At 42.3% G+C, this 23,065-nt stretch overlaps 2 protein-coding genes and 1 long non-coding RNA gene across 4 annotated transcripts in view; 2 read left to right on the top strand and 1 right to left on the bottom strand.

The window, feature by feature from the left end:
* Window positions 1–1,601: 1,601 nt before the first annotated feature.
* On the bottom strand, window positions 1,602–6,914 carry MTERF2 (mitochondrial transcription termination factor 2). Of its 2 annotated transcripts, none has more exons than XM_017804810.1 (2): window positions 6,790–6,914; window positions 1,602–2,867 (listed from the first exon to the last, which is right to left on the bottom strand). In XM_017804810.1, the coding sequence occupies exon 2, from the start codon at window positions 2,851–2,853 to the stop codon at window positions 1,660–1,662; it is 1,194 nt and encodes a 397-aa protein (XP_017660299.1). In that variant the 5' UTR covers window positions 2,854–2,867; window positions 6,790–6,914; the 3' UTR covers window positions 1,602–1,659. The 2 variants fall into 2 exon arrangements, with proteins under 2 accessions (XP_017660299.1, XP_017660298.1); XM_017804809.1 differs by lacking the exon at window positions 6,790–6,914 and adding an exon at window positions 6,448–6,650.
* On the top strand, window positions 2,799–6,437 carry LOC108492451. The gene is made up of 3 exons (XR_001873110.1): window positions 2,799–2,886; window positions 3,622–3,674; window positions 4,078–6,437. It is a non-coding gene; the product is annotated as an uncharacterized LOC108492451 (long non-coding RNA).
* A 4,033-nt stretch (window positions 6,915–10,947) lies between the features above and the next one.
* The window catches only part of CRY1 (cryptochrome circadian clock 1), a 40,056-nt gene continuing 27,938 nt past the window's right edge, over window positions 10,948–23,065 (top strand). Inside the window, exon 1 of the mRNA XM_017804782.1 lies at window positions 10,948–11,120. Coding sequence (XP_017660271.1) covers window positions 10,963–11,120 — 158 coding nt within the window. The 5' untranslated portion in view covers window positions 10,948–10,962. The remainder of the gene's footprint in view (window positions 11,121–23,065) is intronic.

Genomic DNA, 23,065 nt, shown 5'->3' with positions numbered 1-23,065 from the left:
CTGAGCACGGAAAGACAGAAAGTGGCAAAGGCAAGTTCCTGTGAATTTGTAATATGGCTGTCTTTCCAGTTTCCTCCTAAAAACCAATAATGTGTTTTGAAAGAGTTGGCAAAGATGCAGCCTGGTAACACAGCCTGACTTTTTTCATGTTGGGGATATGTGCCCCTTCTTAAATTCTCACCGCTGTTGCCCACGCTCCTGCAGGAGCGGCATTTACCCACACAAGCTGCTGTCACGTCCGCACTCTCGCCTGCAGAGTGGTGAGTTTAAGACCTTCAGCTGTTGAGATCTTGGCACTGCTCTCACCAGGTGTTTCCAGCCCTTTCCAAGCTCACAGCAGATAATGTGGCAGACTATATAAAATCATCATCTTGCAGCCCGCCCTCTAAACCAGCAATTTAATACCCGCTTTCTTCAGCAATTTAAAACTTCACTTGAAGAAAAGGAAGCCTGGACTTGCTGCCAAAATGTGTGTTAAAAATGACCTTGAAGAATGGCCTGGAATGAGGGGGCTGTGTAACTGTTTTTTCTCCTGCTGTCAAGAGGGAATGTGTGTGGAACAGTTGCTTAGGAAAGTCTTTCTGAGAAATAAAATCGCCGATGATCCTAATTCTATTGAGATGATCGTCAGTGATGCTGCTCCTTTATATTACCATTCACAGCCTACAAATGAAAAGAAATCAAATCCCCTGAGAACTTAAACACTGTCCGGTAGTTACTATTTTGAAAGCCAGCACTTGTCGACAATTATCATTCGGTGTTATCTGAGAAGCGGTGCCGCCCATATATTTAGAAACTGTGGCAGCTGTTTGAAAATCTGGTAGTCATTTTTAATCACCAGTGGTTTGCAGACTAGAGTTTTGTTATACCTAATATAAAACCATGGCTTTTTCCTTTCTCCTGCCATCATTTGAGACTAACCTCAGTTTCTCCCTAATCTTTCCTGTCCCCAAACCTTGCTAGAAAAGAAGAAATTAAGAACTGGCAATAAATGGTTTTCCTCCTGCCCCGATTTTTTTGCAAAAGAAGTAAATTTTGAAGTCTCAGAAATGTAAAGGAGGTTGTCTTGTAGTTTCTTTGCATTATGGTTTGTACACAAACATATTAGGGTCTCGCTGTAGCAGTCACTGAGTAAAAAAAATTATGTCCTGCCCCTGTGCTCAAACTGCACTCTGGCTAGGCTTTCCTAACCAAAAAATCAAGTCTGTTGCAGGTCAGGATCCAGGAGCTAGAGCTACTTACTGCAGCAATAAGGAACGGAACTCCAAGAGAATCTCCTGAAGTCAGTGAACCAGTGGGTTGCTGAACACTGCTGGAAAAATAACCCTCCATTTGTTGTTCTCAGACAAAAATTGTGCTATTCACTACCACAGGATGGTCTGTGCAGTGACAGAGCTGAAAATCCAAAGCAGTTAATGCCCTGTCAGGTAAGAAAATGTAACATGTGAGGTACTCTCTAGAAAAAGGCAACCTTTATCATAACCAGGTTCTATGACATTATTTGAAAGCATTAGAAAGCTAGAAGTGTATAATGAAGTTGTGCCTAAAACCCACTCCAGGACAAAGTACAGCATAAGACTACAGTCTGGTTAAGATTACTTTTGTTTCATCTCAAAAAACCAACTTTTATTTTGCATAACTTGAAGTACAGCATTCAAATTAATCTTCAATGTGTATAGGGGCAACAGGATTAAAAATTGGTCTTTCCTTCTTTGATTGTATCTTACCATAAGTGACTTCAAAATCTTTCTTGGTACCATTCAAGCTTTCTAGATTTCCACTCTTTACATCATATCCTAGTGCAGAGAGCTTTTTAATTCGGTACTGAACAATTTGTGTTGTCAACTCCAGCACCATTGGTGTCTCTCTAATCTGTGCTACAGAAATTCCTTCCTTCAGTAGTCCTTCAAGTCTTTCTTCCAAAACTGGAACAGAATAGTAGAGGAGGGCTGGGCATTTCAGCACTAGTTCTTTTAGTTCTTGATCACTGCAATTAAAGACATTTTTGGAAAAAAGCATACTCTTCTGCATAGTAGTAGAATTAAGTTGAAAAATGAAGCCTTTCAGTTTAGACAGCAGCTGTAGAACTTCATGGTCAGTGAAGTCATTCTTCTGGAGAAATTCCAAGTTCTCCTGGATTGTGGTGGAGGTATTTAATAAAATAAATGGATTTTGGCTCAATAGTTTCAGTATCCAGATCTTCATATTTGCTTCAGAACCTCCTAAATTTAAATAACTTCTTTGTAATGTCTCTATCACGTTTTTGTTTTTCTCAACAGGATTATAAAAAATATTGGGTGCGCTTGTCAAGAACCTGGTGATTATATTATTCTTAAGTCCCAGCTCTTGAAAAAATGTTATGTTTGCCTTCTGATTCTGGTGATATTTGGTAGTAAAAAAAGACTCTGGAAATTGCTCTATTAATTTAATCAACTGTTTTTCATTCTGGCATACTAATTGCCACAGAGCTCTTTGAGAGTTTATCTCTTCAGGAGTGCGGAGAATTGCCTCTGGGCAGCGTTCTAAAATGTTGGCCACAGCGGTTTCATCTGCTCCCATTTCTTGCAAGATACCAGCAATTTCTTTAACATAGGCCACATCCTGGAGAAGGACCCATTCCTTCAGTCTGCGTATCTTCTTAATGTCAACTGACAAACTGTAGAGACTCTCAATGGTTTTTTTATTTTCCTCTCTTGCCTTTGTATCGGTTGTGTAACTGGAATGTATTAGGAAGCTCCTGCTTGCTACTTCAGGCCATACTGATGAAAATATCAAGCCTGGGTTGCAGTGCTGAGATCTTGTCGACAGAAGAGCGAATGTGTCTTTTGCAGCATGAGCGACTCCTCTTAACATTGTGGAAGTCAGCCCTGTGGAGACAGAACAACGGTAAGAAAACACATTTAAAGAATTAGTTAATGCTCAGAATCGTTGATGTTTAGACAGGGCTGGCATAAGAAATTACTCTCACCCATGCTTTTGTTACTAGCACAAAATCCAGCTTTCACACGAAAGCGAGGGAGGGGAATATTTTTGAAAGGTTAATGTTCTGACGAATGTGTCACTGGAACAGTGTCTGCAACAGGCCTGATGCAGGGGCAGTGCTCTGTCCATATAAAAGCTTGCAGTCATACGAGATCCAAACTGTCAGCCATTTTCTGCAGCTAACATCGTTATTACATTACAGATCGCTCACACCATAAGGGAAAAATGATTCACCCAATTTCATTTGACAGTCATCCCACTAAACTAATAAAAAAAGGCAGCTTAAATATCTTTCTTAACTCTTATGAAGGTATTTGCTTGAACTTCTCAAGCATCATTTAGAGTGTGACTTGTTCCTTCCTGTGTCAGAGACACCCCCTGCTCGGTGCTGCTTCAGCAGCAGTTCGCAGCCTAACTTCATTTTGAAATCATCGTTATTAAGGAAAAAAAAAAATCACAGAAACCTTTATGTATGTGTTTTTCACTCGCCAAGTCTGCTAATTGAGTTCTGAATAAGCACACTGGTATTTTGGGTGAGGGAGCAAGTACACCGTAACATTTCCAGGCGTTCGCTTGCCTCTCCCAGCACCTACTTTTCTACAGCTGCTCTTTGCACCAACGCCTTATTTCTGCCTCCAGGTCACTTTTGTTGATGCCAGCCACCCCCAGTAGGCAGAGTCCTTGTGGAATAGGTACGTGGTGGTATTGGAGTCCACATGGCAACCACAGGTAGTTGTGGGCAACCCCACACCTCACCTTTGCTCAAACTGGCTGCTAGGTATCACCAACAGCATATGCGCTGTCACCTGCTCTGCAGTGGCCAAAGGAGCCGCAGCAGTCAGACAGAGATATTAAGTGTATCTTTAACTTCCTACGTGGTGTTTTCATAAGAAACCTTTGGAAGCACTGAGTCTGAAAGGGAGAAGTGCTGATCTGTGAAATACTCAGCAAATGGTTGCTGCTGGGAACATGCTCAAATTGAAAATAAGAAAAGAAATACAGTTTTGCATTTGACAGTTCTAAGTATAGCATGCTTCAAAAAGTACCTACATTAGCATTCTGTTAAATTACTTTGGTTGTTTTGGTTTTTTTCAGAAGAGAAATTACTGTTATGATAATGCAGTCTAATCAACAGAACAGACTGAGAAACCTGTTGGAACAGTTATACAAGATTCCTAGAATCTATAATCTGTCTTCTAAGAAAATACCTGGTTTGTTTAGAGAATTTGATAGATCCTCTATCTAGTTGCCAGGTAAGACTAAATATTTTCTAGAGGTAAAACACTCTATCTCAAGGAAGTGTACCTTTGCTTTTAGGTTGCTTTTTTATGCTTCTAAAAGCTGGACTCATGTCACTACATAAACTAACAGAATAATTTCCTATATGGAGGCTTATGTTATTAACAGAAGCTGTTTACTGGTAACTTCTTGTTTAGTATTACTTCAAATCTCTGAGGCAAAATCCATTTGCCTAATGAAGCTGCTTGTGTCGTAACCCCAAGGCTGCTTATTTTGTCTTCATAAACTTTGTAACTTGAGAAGTGCTGTCCAGCAAGCACCACTACAGAACAACCAATTTTTCCTGACAGCCCTGAAAGCACTGGAAGTGTAGGTAAGTCACAGTCATTTTGTGTGCTGACCTTTCCATGTCCTGAAAAAGTGACTTTTTCAGGGGAATGCAAACTAAAGCCTCTCCTCCACAGGCAGGAGACAAAACTGCCTGTGTCTGAGCACAGAATTTAGGGAGTCCAGTCAAAGTAAGTAAATCTCTGAAGGATCAGGGCTCTCTTCATTAATGCTTCAGCCCAGCTGGAAACTGCCAGCAAGTATTGTTAAAATTGTATGGCATGTCAGATGATACAGTACAAACTGGAAAAATAACCATGACTTGCTTTTACTTCAATAAGTAAAATAAGTAATCCTGCTCTTAAACAAAATTGCCTTGTGAGTAATGCAGCCATTTAAAATACAGTAATTTTTACTATTACAGAGCTTTTAAAAAACTGATAAATTGTGCCCTTCCACAATCTAACATGGAAATGATTGTTATGCTCACTTAAAAAAGGTTCTACGTTTTCTGAAAATTTCTGACATCAGTCATTTTTTTTCCCTGTTGTGAGGATCATCAGAAACAGAATACTGTAAAAGGAAGAAAAACTTTATTTGCTAAATAATTGCATTTGACTGGGGTACTCAGGAGCCCATGTAATTAAGCACTATGCAAAATACAACATACAAAAAAAATGATGTTTATAGAAACCGAGGTGATGATTAAGAATTATGATTTAGTGTATTTCCAAGTCTATAGGTGGCAGTATCACATTTCTGGGGCATGTAACCAATTTCAAGAATTCAGAGTTCTTTTAAAGCTCATGCTGGATTTAATGCATGCTCTAACGTGCAGGACCCCACTGTAACTTTTTACATACTTATGTTGCTGGGGGGGTTGTAAATCAATTGAGAGGTTAAGAAAAAAAAAAAGCCAGCTCAAATGAGATGTTTGTCCTCACTGCCAGCAGCACCCTCCTATCACCAAGTGTTAGAACAGCAATAAGAAAATGAACTAATGTCTATCTGAAAGTACCTGTGATCCTGCTTGCTAGAGACCTGTATATACAGAGTAAAGGGGTGCTATAAGTTTCATTATTTAATTTTATCTCATTTAATCGCATTATTTATGAGATCTTCTAAAGCAAATGGATATGAGGATCAACTGGCTGATTCATCCCTCATTTAAATTTCTGAATGTGTGTTTAAAGACTCAAGTCTCATGTTTGAAAATTAGCAACCTCTTACGTTATATTTTTCGACTGCTACTTTGTGCTGGTCACTACCATTCCCATTGCCTCACCACAGCAAACTTAGTAGGCTCTGGAAATTAAATGAAACTACAGAAAGCCTAGATTGAACTTTGAATTAACCAGGAGAGTAGGTATCTACGTAGAAGAAAGCAGTGTACACAGGATTTGAATGGTCTGTGAAGAAATCTAGGAGGGAGATATGTAGTGGTTTTGTAGATTAATGCACAATAGAGTAAATGTTCATACTTCTGCACTTACAGGCAAAAAACTGAATCCCTGCTTTGCATCAGTAGTGGAAATGAGGCAAAGAAGGATTACAAGATATGCTAGACCAACATAAAGCTTTCTAGAAAAAAATACAGAGGATTCTAGAATAATCCAGTGTGGAAGGGACCTCATGTGCTCAAAGCAGTGCTATGAAATAAGACCAGGCTGATTTGTCCATGGATGGAGCCCACCCGGCCTCTCTGGGTTACCTGTTCTACTGCTCAACTGTCCTCATAGGGAAGAAGCTTTTCCCTGTATCTAGGAAAAACATTTGCAAAGTGCTTAAGGACGCACCGCACTATTTAAACCAATGGTCCTCAAGTGGTGCTTTTAGTACAGAGAAAACAAGGTTCTCCATCACACCCCGCTCCCAAAGCCCGGCCAGCTGGAGTCTCACCCTTTGGACTCCGCTTGGGGGCGGAGCGGCAGGAGGCGGATGCTTTCCTGTAACCAGCACGGGCGCAGAGGCTGGAAGGCCCGGCAGGCCTCTGCCCGTCCGCGCTACCGCAGCCGGTTATCCCGCTCCTGCCGGAGCCTCCCGGGGCCGACAAGGAGGCCCCGCGCCCAGGGGGCCCTCGGAACCGCGCGGCCTCTCCCGCCGCATCCCGCCCCCTCCATCCTCACGGGTGCCCGGAGCACGGCAGGGCCAGCGCGGCGCCCGCCGGCCCCGCAGCGGCGGTGCCCCTGCCCCGCGCCCGCAGAGCGGCCCGGCCCCCGCCCGGCCCCCGCCCGCGCTCACCGGCCTCGCCGCCGCCCGGGCCCCGCCGCCGCTGCCGCCCGGGGGTGGGACGGGGATGTGCCCTGGGCGGGAGGCGGTGACCGGGATTGCAGGCGGCAGGACGTGCCGTCCCACGGCACTCGGAACGCACGGCGTCAGTCTGGTGCGAAATCACACGGGGTTCCATCGCTTGTTAGAGCAGGGTTTGATGGGACTAGAAGAAGGTACAGGGGGTTGGATTAAAACAGCTTTCAGAGAGAATTAGAGTGGTAAATAGAAAAAAAAAAACTTTGAAAGTCTTCTGAAGTGGCAAAGAGTCAAACATTTTAAAGTTAGGCTACTTGTGTGCCTGTATTCTGATGGGAAGCAAATTATTAAGAAATTCTTTACAGAGAGGGTAATCAGGCATTGGAATGGGCTACCCAGGGAAGTGGTGGATTCTCCATCCCTGGAGGTTTTTAAGATGAGACTGGATGTGGCACTTAGTGCCATGGTCTGGTAACTGCGGTAGTAGTGGATCAAGGGTTGGACTTGATGATCTCAGAGGTCTTTTCCAACTCAGCTGATTTCTATGATTCTATGCTCCTTTCGATTTGGTAACACTGAATGACAATAGGTGGTTTGTCTTACATCATCATATTTTTTTCCATATGATCGCTGCCTTATTACAGATTAAAAGAATAAAATTCACGTACCTAGCTGTTGGGTCTATAGTGTTTTGGCTGGTGGCATTTCAGAACTGTGAAACACAGCTTTGAGCTGTGATGATGAGAACCACCTTCCTCTACCTTATTTTTTTCAGCTATATCTACTTGATTTCTCTTCCAGAATAACAACTCTACAGTCACATAAATGGTTTCTGCACTAGAAAGATTATACTACGGGCATTTGGAATTTTTGAACTAACTCTGGGTCTGCACAATCACATCCTTCAGAGAGTGAAAATCTCTCCTGTTCCCTCTGGGAACACTTCTTTTGTCAGCGACATGTTCAGTAATCTGTATTGCATCTGAGAAAAAGATCAGTTAAAGAACTGCTACTGAAAGAAACCGTGATGTAGGAACCCAGTTCAGGCTTTGTCTCCTGCATAACAGCTGTTTCAAGAACAGTTAACAATGTAAATATAATTGCATAAAATGATGTTAAAAACAAGCATCTAAAAAATGCTTCCAATTTGTAATACACAATGTATTGGATATTTGATTTTTTATGTTTTTGTTGCTTCATGTCTTCATGTTATCCTATTCCCCTTCTAATTGCTCCCCACTCTCTTGATTTTTGCAATCACTGTCTGGGCTAAATTAGCTAAATTAGCAATTGTTAAAAAATTAGTTATTCACAAGAGAACACAGTAGTGAGGTTTACTTTTATGAGTTCCTTGATTAACTGTGATTCTATTTTCTTTTCCAACTAACTTGGAGAGACTCTTCCCTTGAGATTAGACATTTTAATTAATACATTCTTCACCTTCCTTCCACTTCTAAATCAAGAACAAACTGTCTAGCATAGAAGGTATGGCTAGAGCCAAATAGTGTTTTGACATAATGATATGCTAATTATATACTACAGTTGTTATTTAGCCTGTAGCAACAAACAGCTTACAGAGTGATGGTTTTCATGGTTGCAATTTGCTTATGAAGCCATAAGGTCTACTGAGGAAGGGCTGCTTCCACCTCAGTATTCCCTCAAAGGCGGATTGATTGATGCTGGACTTTATTCAGGGCCATCTTCAGTGTGGCAGCCTTGTGGGAGGCTAGCAGGGAACATAAAGAGTACGAATGAGCAGTTTAAAAGTTGAAATAAAAACTATATTGTGAGGTGACTTTCCTTGAAAATAAGGACTCTACTTCTTCATTGTGCTCAAAAATTACAGAATTCAAATGAGTTTGATAGACGGTGGTCATTAACAACCAAATTTTCTTTTTCTATTTTATTTCTTTGACAATTATATATCCAGTGTTTGGCATTTCTTAAGGATAAAAATTAAACAAAAAGCAAGCATGTAACAATGTAATTTTTATTAGTTGAGAAAAGAATGTTCCACTTTACAATGCCCCAAACTGCTCCAACTTTTGAGTTGCAGGAAGGGTGTATATGACGAGATCCCATATATTCTTCTTGGACCAGAATGATGAGCTGTGGAATATGATGTTCTACATATAACAAAGTAATAATTGAAAAACTCATGATATTTTATGCTATTGTTAAAGTCAGTGCTTAAGAACTGTTCAGCCTCCGTACTTTTTAGAAAGAAATTTTGTGTAAGACCAAATAGAAAGGGATTCTAATCATGCCTGGGTCCTTTGCTGCTATCATACCTTGATCATTGATGACATTTTCAACCTGCTGAAAGGAGCTTGTAGCCAGGTGGGGATCAGCCTCTTCTCCCAGCAACTAGTGACAGAGCCTCCAACTGCACCAGGGGAGGTTCAGGTTGGACATCAGGGAGAATTTCTTCATAGAAAGAATTGTTAAACATTGGAATGGACTGGCCAGGGCGGTGCTGGACTCACCATCCCTGGAGGTATTCAAGAAATGACTGGACATGACACTTAGTCCTATGGTCTAGTTGACAAGGAGATCGGTCAAAGATTGGACTTGATCTTAGAGGTCTTTTCCAAGCTAAATGATTCTGTGATTCTGTTACGCTGTTTATTAAGTCATTCAAAGTGAGGAAAGAAAAGTGTGAAGGGACTTTGTTGACTTGACATATATTTTCTGTGTATCTTAGCAGAAAAAATATTTTAGGAGAAAGAAAAACTACAGTTCTTAAAGTACTGCCCTGGTCTGGTTCTTCTGGAGGGCAAGAAAAGTCGGTACTGCTGATGAGAGTCTTTTCCGTGAGACATTATTTCTAATGACAACACTTGCTGTTAGTACCCACTTGTCCGTGAACACCCTGGAAGCTGTAGATTTGAGTTGCAATCCACAGCTGTCCTGTAAAGACTCGCAATGGCTCTACTGAGTCCTATCAGTGCGATGCCTCCATCAGCTGCTGGCCGTGCCCCGAGTAACCCCGGAGCAGGTACAGGGAAACCTGCTGTGTAGGCAGCACACAGACCGTGTTTTGAGCTCTGTAATTAAAAGACGTGAGATATTCACCATTTACTGATAATGAGTTTAGATACAGCGCTGGAGAGACAACTCATTCTGCTGCTTTCAAGTGTGTTTGGTTGTGGCAGCACCGCACGGCCGAGCCGCTCTCTCTTGCCCGGGGGTTCCTGTCCAGCACTTTTGCCCAGCCCCTCGCGGCTGCAGCAGGCACCGAGACCTCGGCCTGTTTCACAGAATCACGGAACTGGAAGGACCCTCTGGAGATCCTCCAGTCCAACATCTTCTCCCTACGCACACGCTTATATAAGCGCCCCGCCTGTTTCCCGCGGGATGGGACGGGACGGGACGTGGTGCGCTGGGATCGGCGGGCACCGCCCGGGGCTGTGAGCGGGGCCGCGCCGCCGCCGCGGGCGCGCGCGGGGCGCTATACATAACAGGCCGGCGGGCGCGCGCACGCGTGCGCGTCCCGGCAGGAACCGGCGCCACCAAGAGCCGCCTCGCGGCCCCGTGCTCATCCGGGTCCCGCCGCCCCGACCCGCGCGGGGGGGCCAGCCCGCGGTCTCCGCCCTCCCACCGCGGCCCGCCGGCCCTGCGCCGCCCCGACGGGTGGGATTCCCGCCGGGATCGCGGGCTCTGCGGGCCGCCTCCCGAGCCGGCGCGGGCGCGGGCCGCCCGGTCCAGCCGTTCGACCCCCCGGGGCCGGCGTTACCGAACACACCTCAGAAACGTGAGGGCCGGCAGTCACGTGGGAGCGCCGTCGGCCAATGGGCGGCGGGGGGCGGGGCGGAGCGGCCGGCGCAGCCCCGCGCCCGGCGCAGTCACAGGGCGAGCGGCGAGGAGGCGGTGGCCGCATCGGCACGGACGGCGCTTTCCTTGGGCACGGCGCGCTCGCCGCCCCGCAGCCACCGCCGGACACAGCGCTCCCTCCCTCCCTTCGGCCCCGCTCTCCCCGGCGCGGGGGCCCCGCGGGGTGATGCGTCCCCGCTGGGTGGCCGCTCCCGCCGTGTCCGCCGGGTCCTAGAACCGCCCGCAGCGAGGCCCCGCGGGCCGCCCGTCCGCCCGTCCGTGCTCGCCCGGCGGCGCCGGGCCATGAACGGCCCCGCGGGCGGCGGCGGTTCCCGCTGAGCGCCCGCGCCCGGCATGGGTGTGAACGCCGTACACTGGTTCCGCAAGGGGCTGCGGCTCCACGACAACCCGGCGCTGCGGGAATGCATCCAGGGCGCCGACACGGTGCGCTGCGTCTACATCCTGGACCCCTGGTTCGCCGGCTCCTCCAACGTGGGCATCAACAGGTGGCGGTGAGTGCGGGGCGCGGCGGGGCCCTAATCCCCGCGTTATGTATGCGGTCACGCTGCCTCCCCACCATCCCCTCCCCTCCGCGGCCGATTGGGCCGCCGCCAGCGCCGGCTTCCCCTGCCCGCGCGCCCTCCCCGCGGCACCGCCGCTGTTACGTATCCGGCCCTGCGCCCGCCCGGACCGCGGCGCCCGGCCAGGGAGCGGCGAGAAGGAGCCGGGCGGTGCGGGGCCGGAGGGCTGCAGTTGCCCGGGAAGGGGGTCCTTGTTCCCGGTCCCTCGCCCGCTGCTCCCGTGGGGAGCAGCCCGGAGGCCTTGCGCTGTCTCGGGACTTCTGGGCAGCCGGGAACTCCAGGGAGACTTCGCCAGCCCCAGGGTGACTCCGTCCCGGAAAAAGCTGTGAAGCTGCTCGCTTAGCTCAAAAAGCAGTTTCTCAGAATAGCGTTCCTGCAGGGAAGAATATCTTGAGTTGGAAGGGACACAAAAGGATCACAGAGTCCAGCTCCTGGCCCTGCACAGGACAGCCCCAAGAATCCCACCATATGTCTGAGATCGATGCCCAAACGCTTCTCGAGCTCTGGCAGATTTGGTGTGCACTGTTCCTTTCCAGAGCATGCAGATCTCTTCCTACACCTTCAATCCTCCTACTGAATACAGAAATGAACTTTACTGTGGAGTTGTGACTGGTGCTCCCACACTAAATGTGTGCCATAGTAAGGCAGAGGTTAAAGGGACTTCTGGGCATGCTTGTCATGTGAAGTTAGTTAAAACATCACTAAGGGTCTGAAAATTGTTACCCTTTTAAAAGGGTTGATAATGCAGGAGAGTTTGTGTCTATCCATCTGGTGTCAGGAACATGAAATGCTTGTGAACTTAGCCTGCCCAGACTATGATGCTATGATTGCCTAATTATGGAACAAGCACAATGAAACTTGGCTTAACATTACATCATAGAAGAGTAACAAAGTTTAGATACGTTTCAGTATGGGTTTCAGTTCACTTCAAGGATTATTTCTTTGAGATTTAATTAATTTGTATCCCAGGTCATTAAAAGTAACTTTCCTTTGGAGGTTTTGGTGTTTTTTTCACATTTTGAGAAGTTTTTTTTGTGGTCCTATTTCTGGTTTTCCGGAGATAGAAATACTAAAAATGTCTTCTGTGGAGTTTAACTTGGTGGTTATTCCATTTTCACTGACAAAAATAATGTTCATACCACTGAAGAATAATAATTGTTAAATACTTCCCTTCTCTGAGGTTCATGTTGTACATTTCTTTTATAGAGACTTTTAATTGTTTTAGTTTTGAAGGGGATAAGTTTTTTTTAATAACATTTTGACTTCATAAAGAAGCTTAGAGGTCTTAGTTTTGTGGACAAAGCATGAACAGCTACTTAAGTTTTAAAAGAATGTGGGCAATTGGCACAAATTTGAAAGTGTTAAGGAAATCACGTCTTAATAATACTCCATATGTCTCTAATGTGCTTTGCAGTTGAAATGCTAAACAGTTTTTGGTTACATTCTCTGAGCTAGTGAATGATAGACAAATGTGAACTTTGATTCCAGCAGAAGGAAGTTCATGTCTTGAGTGCTATTTCCATGGTTCTTCAATGACTATGGAATATGATCATTAGCTAATACAGTCCTTGAGTATGTTTCTGTGTGATATATTTGCTGGTTGGTTTACTTTAACAGTGTTCTTGCTGTTCTAAAAGACAGCTAGTCCCTCCACTGCATTTTGCATTTGAAGAAAACCACCTTTTTTTAGTTGCTGGTTAGAGGGACTGAATGTTTGGGTAAATTACAACTCCCCTATCCAAAGCAGTTCAGATGGTCTCCTGGGGCTCAAATGTCCTCGAGGCACATGCTGCACATGGATTTGAGTAGAAAATCTTGCTGCCTGCATAGCCTACTTTTGTGAGATTTTCAGGTTTTTTTCAAGTTTAAAAGTACAATAACTTTATAGACTAACTGGCTGCTAAAGCTGTATGTTTATTACGGTGGTTCTTAATAAATTTATATTTAAATGAAGTTACTAGTTTGGTATGAATCCATTTTAGGTTCCAGTAGTTTGAGTTTATTTTTAACCAATGTGAACACAAATATTCACAGAATGTATACACAAGACTTATGATGCAGTTTTTTGGTTTGCCAGTCTCATTTCACACTTGTAATTAATGATCAAGCATTTTATGTTTTTGGTCACTTGATGACCGTAAGCAAGATCCTTGCTTACATGTCTGTGGAGTAGTGTGTTGAATTAGTTAAAAACATTTTAGCTGAGACTAGGAGCAGAAGCCCTTCAGCATTAGGAACATGAGTCAAATTTAATCTCCTGGTGTGAATTTACGTTTGTCCTTTCCTAATTTGAGTTGATTGACACCAAGAGTTTACGTTCTGGTCTGTGTATGGTCCTAGTGCCCTTGGCAAAAATATTCTCTGTCAAAGTATGACTAACACAATGGATATGAGGAAAAATGGTGAAAGAATACAATAAACCAGAAGGTTTAGTTTCTTGTTAGAGTAAACTCTGCAGAGTCACAAGTTACGGTTCATTTTAACAAGTATGTGTTAAATCTGGCAAATAGCAACCTTTAGTACAGAGGTGCTTTCTGATTAACTTTTTAAACAGTCATGTAACAATTGTGGACTAATATTTTTGTGTAATTGCACTATTGTGCAAGTCTAATTACTAAGCAGTCACATGGTCTTACTGACCTCCTTTCTCCTGGCATTCAGCCTACCTGTTCTAAATTCATCAATGCTACGTAACAAATGCCAGGGCCTCCCTCAACTCACTTCAGTTTTTTTCCTGGTTCTGTTCTGTTTCTTCTTATTGTTCCTTTTTTCAAGTTGTCACATAGATCAAGATGTGCTTTTGTTGAGACATGTTTTTTCTATGTAATGAGTTCACAGTGTTGTTCACAGATCAACACCTGAGAGAGAGAAGTTATTCAGTGCAGTAAAAAGTGATGGAGAAATGGTAGAGGGAGATATTAAATGGAAAATCAAGCTAACGCTCTCTTAAAGAAAGTTTTGTCAATTGCCATTAAAATTTGGCACCAGAATTAGCTCACATCTAATTGTGTCAACAGAGTAGACAAAGAATGTAACTTGCATACTCCAACAAGTAACCATTACCTACTTCTGAAAAAATTTGTTTGTGCTCACAAACTTTTCCATATTAAGGAGAACGGGATCTCATGTTTTGCAAAATCACTTAGAGAAGGGTTTCATTTAGCCCTGGTTTTAGCAGAGAGTGGCAATTGATCACAATACTTGAAAAGAAATGCAAACATTCTGTTAGTTGCTGCATAAGAATTTACTTTAGGTAATAATTTACTACTTTTAGTTTGTCTTTTTGACTGTGTATGTATGTCTTTGATATGCTAGTTAAAATGCTGGTGTGCAGAAATTGATTTTGTAAAGATGGATAGTCTGATCTTGCCAGTCCTTGTATTTCTTTTTTTAATCATTCCTGAAGAGAACAAATTTCACTTCTAAAGTAAGAGTAATAACATTTATTTTGTATATCTATTAGATTTTTTGAGAATATTGATGTGTTCAACATCCTGCCAAGTTAGCTGCTATTGTGGCAGATATTGCTACTGATTTAGGAGAAAGAAAAGCTGTGCTTTTTTTGGTTTTTTGCACTTGTATTTCAAGCATATTAAAAATGAAAACCTGAGGGAAAAAAAAAAAAAGAAAAGAGTTTTATTTCCAGGACAATCACTGCAATTCATGGAAATTGGAACTTGTTTTAAAAAATTAATACTTAGACATCCTTTAGTAGTATCTATTTCATTTTTCTATTTTGTGTGTCTCGTTTTGAAAATATGCCTATAGTTTCATCTTATGTAGCTATGATTTGTCCTGTTTGTTTGGATAGAAAACTGGTGGAGAAAGTTTGTCAACAAAATTATTCTGTGAGTAGTTTCAGTTTCACATCTGTACTTCAGGCAGGCAAAATTTGTGTATTATACTTATTAATTTTGGTGACATGCTTGGTATGTAAAAAGGAATGCACTGAAATATTTATGACTTCCCTGCTAAAGACATCTCTTTAAGTTTCTTTTCATGCTGTAGCACTTATGATGAAAATCTATTTGATTTATGAAATATTTAACATCAAGCCCACCAAAGGCTCTCTGTCACTCCCCTCCTCAGTTGGATAGGGAAGAGAAGATACAATGAAAGGCTTGTGGGTTAAGATAAGGACAAGGAGAGGTCATTTAGCAATTACCATCACAGGGAAAGTTTATTAATTTAGCTTAATTTATTACCAATCAAATCAGAATCGGCTAATGAAAAATAAACTGAATTCTTAAAGCACGTTTCTCCCACCCCTCCCTTCTTCCTGGGCTCAACTTTGCTCCCATTTTCTCTACCTCCTATCCCCCAGCAACACAGGGGGATGGGGAATGGGGATTTTGGTCAGTTCATCACACTTTGTCTCTGCTGCACCTTCCTCCTTGGAGGGGAGGACTCCTCACACTCTTCTGTGCTCTAGTGTGGGATCCCTCCCAGGGAAGACAGTCCTCCACAAACTTCTCCAATGTGAGCGCTTCTCATGGGCTGCAGTTCTTCATGAACTGCTCCAACATCGGTCCCTTCCACAGGGTTCCACCCGTCAGGAACTGACTGGTCCAGTGTTGGGTCCCCTCTGGGGTCACAAGTACTGCCAGCAAACCTGCTCCAGTGTGGGTTCTGCCCTGCGCGGGTCCACAGGTCCTGCTGAGAGCCTCATCCAGCTCTGGCTTCCCACAGGGTCACAGCCTCCCTTGGGCAGTGTAGGGACCTCCATGGACTGCAAGTGGATATTTGCTCCACCATGGACCTCTGTGGGCTGCAGGAGGACAGCCTGCCCCACTGTGGTCTTTACCATGGGCTACAGGGGAATCTCAGCTCTGGCACTTGGAGCACCTCCTTACCCTCCTCTCTCCCTGACCCGAGTGTCTGCAGAGTTGTTCCTGTCACATATTCTGACTCCTCTCTGGCTGCAATTGCTCCTGAGCAGTAACATTTTCCCCTTCTTAAATATGTTACCCCAGAGTTGCTACCTTGGCCAGCGGCAGGTCTGTGTTGGGGCTGTCTGGCATTGGCCTTGAAAGACATTTGGGAAGTTTCCAGCAGCTTCTCACAGAAGCCACCCATGTGACCTCCCTGCTACCAAAACCTGGCCATGCAAACCCAATACAATCCATGATACCCTTTAATGAGTAGCTTCACCTGTAGTGCAGTGTGTGCCACTTGGAGCGCTTTTGTCCAACCAGCCCACTAAATTGAGGGTGAATAATCTGTAAAAAATCTGTAGCTACTTCTCAGAGTTGCATGTTGTGATGGGATGCCCTCAGTTCAGTGATTCCCTCTATAATTCGTGTTATATGATCGAGTCCTATTACAAAGTACGTCACTGAAGCACACTGACGTACGTCCTCATGGGTTTAATCCTGCGTTGTTGATGAAAGGGTTGGTTCCACCCTTTTATGATAGCACACAGCCCTGTGGTGAGCCACTTCAGCTCATCAATCTGTCCAAAAGAGATTAATTACCAGTTTTGGTGGGATTAGCTCTGTGGTAGATTGTGCCAGCAAAAAGGTCACAGTAGTAGTGGTGAAGAGGTGAAGAATGGGAAGGGCAGGTTGCATTTCTTTCAATGACAGTGTGGATTTGAGCCAGATTACAATGGCCACGTAACCGTGGCCTGCGTTGCTCATGTGTGTATTAACCACCGGCTGGTTTTTGGAAGAGGATTATTGGTTTCTTCTGTGGCTTGCCATTTGTTGACACCCTTGGAAGTTATATTGTTGAACATAAGTGTTGGCCTTTTTACTGTGTTATGGAAAAGGCACAATTTATTTTTTGTCAAACTGTCAGAATGTGAGAAATAAGCCTGCTAGCTGAGAAATTGCACTGTGCTTGTTTCCTTATTTTGGTGAAGGATCTTGTATCACCAGATTCTGTAATGTAACTTATTAAATTGGACAAAAAGACTAGGCTGGTTGGTCAAGAGGGAGCAAGTGGTACTGCAAATCCAGTTTTATACCAAGTGTTCAGTAAGTTGTTTTTTGCAAATAGCAGTTACTATAGACCAGAAGAATTCAAGTGAGCATTTTTACAATTTGCTTTTTTGACTGCAAGGTTGATCTTGAAGGAATCTTAATTCCTTAGGTAAGAAGTTTTGAGGTTTTAGACACCGGTTTTACATCACTAATCTCTGGGTTTGTGGATATCAAGAGAAGACCTGGGTAGTTCCTGATATGTAAAAGTAGTGTGTGGACTTTGAGTACCAAGGGAGAAATGTAGTTTTGAAACAACTGAATAGTATTATTTCAGTCGTCTTTCTCTCCGGACAAGTAATCTATTTTTATTTTACTTAAGTATCAATAGATCACATTCTTTATTTGAGTGGGGGAAGGTATTCTGTCTGCAACTTGCAATGTTACCTGCTCTGGTTACAAAACAGGGGGGTGATAACCCCCAACAAACACTGTCTGTGGTGAATGTGAAAGCAGTTGTATTTAGGCAATCAAGAATACAGAATTTTATTTTTTTTTCCTTAACTGATCAGTATGTAGCAATGTCAATGAATTCTGCAACAGTTGTTCAAAGCAAGTTATTTTATATATTATCATTCTCTTTTGGCCATTTTAATGCAATAAAGTATATTCTCCTCCAGTTTATGAAAATGTCTTTATTCCTACCAATGCAAGCTACTCTTTAAACATCCTGTGCAAGTATTGCAGAAAAGCCTGTTTATCATTGCATACTGCCTGAACTTTTTGGTTTCTTGCAGTTTATCTACAGATTGGAAGCCTTTATTTTCAAAAGTGATTCTTTTCCATGCTCTGTCTCAGTGGCTGGCAGGTTTTCAGGTTAGTTATATAACCTGTGATAGGAGGAAGGTCAAGCTGCCGGCAAAGTCGGCCATTTTTTCAGTGTAGAAGTCACACTAAAGTCTGTGATGTATTTATTTGCATATTGAAAGAAACTCTTTGCTTCAGGGAGTTTTGTGACCTTCCTATAGTGGCCTAAAAAGGGAAAAGTGAGCTTGATCATGAGTCAGTTGTGTAAGTAGTGTGAGTGTACGTGGCTTTGTGTTCCATGGGTTTACTCATTTGCATATCACATTTTAACAGGTTTAATAGCTGTACCTTTGGTAACCTCTAGGAAAGGACTGGATTTGATTACCAGAGTAAGAACTTCATCGTATTCTGGTGCAATACATTTCACTGGATTTCTCAGAACTCTGAATTTATTGTGGAGCAAGGTTAATTTGTGTGCTTCTGTGTACTTCTGGCTTCCACGTTCTTTGCAATCTGGGTCAAGAGGTGAACTATAATTGCAATGTTCTTCTGACCCTGAAGCCTCCATTTGTTTTTCAGGTCACTATAAAGCGTTTGCTTTCATTGCTTTGGAGTTTTGTGTGTGTAAATGTTTTTTCTGTAAGGTAATAAAGCTTTAGTGGAGGTGAAGGATAGACTGGAAAGGACAGGTCAATATTTCAATGTTCTCTTCAAGTGTGTGAGTGGAGATGGCTGTGGCAAAAGTCTACATGTATGTCTATACTTCTGGAACAGTTACAAATATGAGAGCATACCAGTTCTTGGTGGAGATAATAAAAATGAACACTTAAGCTTTGTTAGCATTAGTTTAGACAGTAACTGAGCTCCAGTGAACAGAACTTCCTAAAATATGCATAGTTTTTGTAAATTCTGTACTTTTCTTATTCTTTTTTAGAAATTGCATTAGTATTTGAAAGGTCTGAAATTCAATGTTGGTAAACCTGGGTAGGAAATAAGAATTTCATAATACTCAGGGTTTCAGAAGTAAATTCAGGTGTCAAAGTGTTGCTTATAATCTCTTTGAAAAGTGCTAATGCAACAAGTTTCTTGCAATAAAACAAAACCTATTCAGATTATCAGCAATCGAAGGGATTTCACATGGTTGAACATTGGTTAGGATGTGTCCTGCAAATCTAATTTCTGTGTTGACAAGCATGTGATGATATCCACCTTTGTGTTATACATTGCTTCCTCCTGCAGCTAAACCAGGGAAATTTTCTAGGCCCGCTTTAGAAATTTACTGTTTCTCGCTGTTTTCTAATTTGTAGGAAGGCATTTCCTTTCCTGTTCACTCACATGCATTTCTTCTCTAACATCTGTAAGGATGTTTGTGGCTCTTTCACAGACCTGAAAAGTAAAGGCTGTAAAGTTCCTGCCCTGTAAGTTTATCCTTTCAGAACACAAGTCCCTATCCCTTCAAAACGAAAACCAGAAACGTTGAAAAAATTCTGTTTAAGCTCATATGGGGATGTTGTAAAGTATGAAGACACGTTATTAATTCTTCAGTGATGGAGATGAAATGTCTACAGCACAGGTTACTTAGGAACAATTCCTGACAGGAAAACTTGTGTTTTTCTATCTGTTTTCAATCCAAAGTGTGAAATCCATGACCTAGGAAATGCTTTATTTTTTATAGTAAGGAACCTGTGGAGTTCAGTGCTTGCAGGTTTGGGGGTTTTTTGTGTTTCTCAGTGACAGTGTTCTACTGACCTTGAGAGTGAAGGGTAAACTGTGCTGCAAGTGGAGGGGGGGAGGAGGGCAAAGTAGTGATTGAAAGAACAGAAATAGGAGAGGGCAACTTGAATCAGAAAGAGCAATAAATAAATAGATAACTTGTTCACGTGGGCTGCTTGTTGCTTCAGGCCTTACATAGTCCATAAAACATGGTCGTGGTCTGCGTGGTTACAAGTTTGCTGTGCACTGAAGGTACAGAAAGTCATGACAAGCCTTACCTGAGTTTCACTATCTCTGCAGTTCTGAAGTACTGGAGAAGCATACAGAGAATTGTGAAACTACATTTTACAGAGCAACTGGCATTGAAAGTAGTTAATAATTTGATTTCCAATATATTGGATTTGCTGAAGAATAGAGTAAATGTTGTCTTTCCTGTGTTCTCTTGTGAGTTTCCTCTGAGTTGAAATTTTCTGTCTGTAATTTTTGTGGCATCAAGTGATTTTTTTTTTTCATTTTTTCTCCTTCATATTTCATATTCTAGAGAATAACAAGTTCTTTTTTTTCTAGTAGTCTTAAAGCAGAAGAAAACATTCCAACTTTGAGCAGAGATTGCCTGTTGTTTTTTTCCTGTTTCCCCTCTCATGGGAAAAGCATGACCACATCTGCAAACTGAGACATGCATTTAAAAGAAAATATTCTGCAGAGTAATTTTTTGCCATCCAGTTTTCAGAAGGGTCTTTGATTGGGGATGAGGTTGCATTTTGGTTTTGTTCTTTGCTTTTGTAAGTCTTGCTGTGAGTGAACTCCAGAAGTCGAAACCATCCAAGTCTTAATGAGGGTGATCAAGCAAAGGATGGCATCTGAATTATTTGTTTTATTTGGGTTGCCTAGGGATAATTCCTGTGACTTTCCATCATTATTTTTCAATAGATGATAGGCTTAATAAGGTCTAGTTTACTGTGCTTTATCTGTTTCTTTTTAGACAGGGGAGCTATTTGCTGTTTACTGCTATTACACAGTATATCCTAAATCCTGTGAATGCTTCTTTAAACGACTTGCTATAAGAGACTTTAATATTTAATTTTTTCTCTCCAGCATACTCCTTCATTGGTATGACTTGGAAACATCTACTGATGTGCAGTTTCTTCAGTTTATGACAAAGCAAAAAGTTGTAAATTGCTGTGGAGTTGACTCTTCAGCTTTAATTGTGGTGTATTTCCCCCTTTTATTTCAAGGCTTTCTTAATCTAAGGAGATCTCTATAAAATTGGTTTTGATCATATAGTTCATGGTGTTCTTCAGTGAGTAGGGGTTTTTCATTCAATTGAAATTTCCTTTCTGTAAGCTAGTTGCCAGTAAATACACTGGTGAGAAGTACTTTATTTCAGGAGTAATGTATCTTTCTTCTAAGCCATGAGGAAAATCATGAGTTTGTGGGGGATAATGTGAATCTTCCTATTATTACATTTTAGAATTTGGCCTTCTGCATTCTTTTAAATATAACTCCACCAACCCGTCTCTTTCAGTGCCAACACTGAAATACTGTGTTAGTTTTACAAGGCAGAGTTCTTCAATGCTGCATTTACTGAAAGTTTTACTCCAGTTCTTTACTACTTCTATATGAGACAGCACAGTGGAGCTTGCATTTTTGGCACTGGAGGTCATGCATTCAAATTGAGAAGTGTTACTAGTGATCATGTGTTGCTCTTGCAGCAGCAACCTTTCCTGTTTTTTCATAATTATACAATTTTTTTCTTCTACTAGTCCTTCTTCCTTCCAGAATCCTGCCTTTGCAGTTGCTGTTGCTGCTCTAGGGCTTGTCAAGTGCAGTGGTAAAGTAAAAAATAATTTTTAGGGGGTTTGGGTGGTTTTTTAAATATTCTGTTTGAAGAGTATTAGATTTTTAGGAACAGTTATCTTAATATAAGTGATTTGTACCCAAGTGAAGGCATGGAGGAAATTTCAAAAGCTTTTCCACTCTCTGTACCATATTGTCACCAATTGTAGTTTTTCCTGCTGAACTTAGTAGTTTTAAGAAGACGTAAGGTAAAGTAACCTTTGGAGAGCTTTTCTGTATTCTTTGTTTTTCTGCTTCTATCAAATGGGCTGTATCTGTCAGAATCTTTCTGTTAACTGGAGTTTTAATTAGGGTGTACTATATGGTAATGCCTGGCTTGCCTTTTCTTGGAATGAGTTGGTTTTTTGCTTGGAAGTGTTAGTCTTCTTGTAGCTATTACATTTTACCTTCAATTAAAGCTTTTGAACTTGGAGTTGGATAAATTGATCAAAAACCACCTAAGTACAAGTCAGTCTGATTGATGTCTGAAGCCTTGCAGGCTTATTTCTACAGAGATAATTATTTCCTTTATAGGTTTAAGATATACTTTAATGAAAACTTGCACTGGTGATCTTTTTTCCTTTGTCACAAGGTAATAGTCATTAACAGCAACAGGAAACAGGAAATTTTGTAATTGTCAACATTTCTTCCTAAATTTATCTCCCCTCTCTAGCCCATGCAGGGTTAAATAGGGTTGAAAAACATGTTAGCTTTACCTGCCATTCACCAGGGTTTTTCTTTTATGCAGATTTAGTTATTTAGACCCGTAATGAAGTATCATGTCCATTAGCCTGTGCTTGAATGGTGGTGTTGGAGCAGCCTGTTTGTGCCGAAGTTTGATGCCAGCTGTTGACTCTGGCAGGGGACACGCTGTTCACGAGCTGCTGTTCCTTTTCACACCTTTCCCTTCCATTCTTTATCAGTTCCTCCGATTTTGAACACTGGCTTGATGCTTCTTGAACTCTGAGCTCATATTAGGTTTCACTTAACCTTTAGCCACCAACACTTCTAAATATGACACAGTGGAGCAGAACCGACCTGCTGCTTGTACTTGCTCAAATGAAGCCTTTCTCTGTCCCAGCTAGGAATAAAGTTCGGCTATGGTGCAGGAATCCTCTTGGAGCAGCTCCATAGGGAAGGAAAATTCAGCTCTTACTACAATGGTTACGTATAACTGGAAAAGTAGGTCATTGTGGCAGGGAGTAGTCCAAACAGCCGCCTGGTTGCTGCAGCAACGACCTACTTTACGGAACTATTTTTGTTGATTCATATTGAAACTTCTTAAAAGTGCTATAAGGAAATGATCAGGTTATGAGATATGTAACAATGAAAGCTGCAGGCTTTGTGGACTCTCCTCCTCTCCCTCACCCTCCCCTCTCTCTTTGGTCTTGCCTTTTCATGTTGGTTGGATGTAGGGGGATTAAAGCAAATAAGGTTTGGTTTTATTCAGTTTGACCTCTAGTGGGAAACATCTCTTTTTGCTTGAAGGTTCTGCATAGCCATAATATTTATAATTGGTGATTAAGTTTCCAGAGTTCAGCACCTACAAATCTTCCCCTATCAATTCTGTCTATAAAAATAACTTTGGAGTTAAAACAA

Source organism: Lepidothrix coronata, unplaced genomic scaffold (assembly GCF_001604755.1).
Source record: "Lepidothrix coronata isolate B3197 unplaced genomic scaffold, Lepidothrix_coronata-1.0 Scaffold10, whole genome shotgun sequence".
Taxonomy (NCBI): domain Eukaryota; kingdom Metazoa; phylum Chordata; class Aves; order Passeriformes; family Pipridae; genus Lepidothrix; species Lepidothrix coronata.
This window is presented reverse-complemented; position numbering and strand designations above follow the sequence as displayed.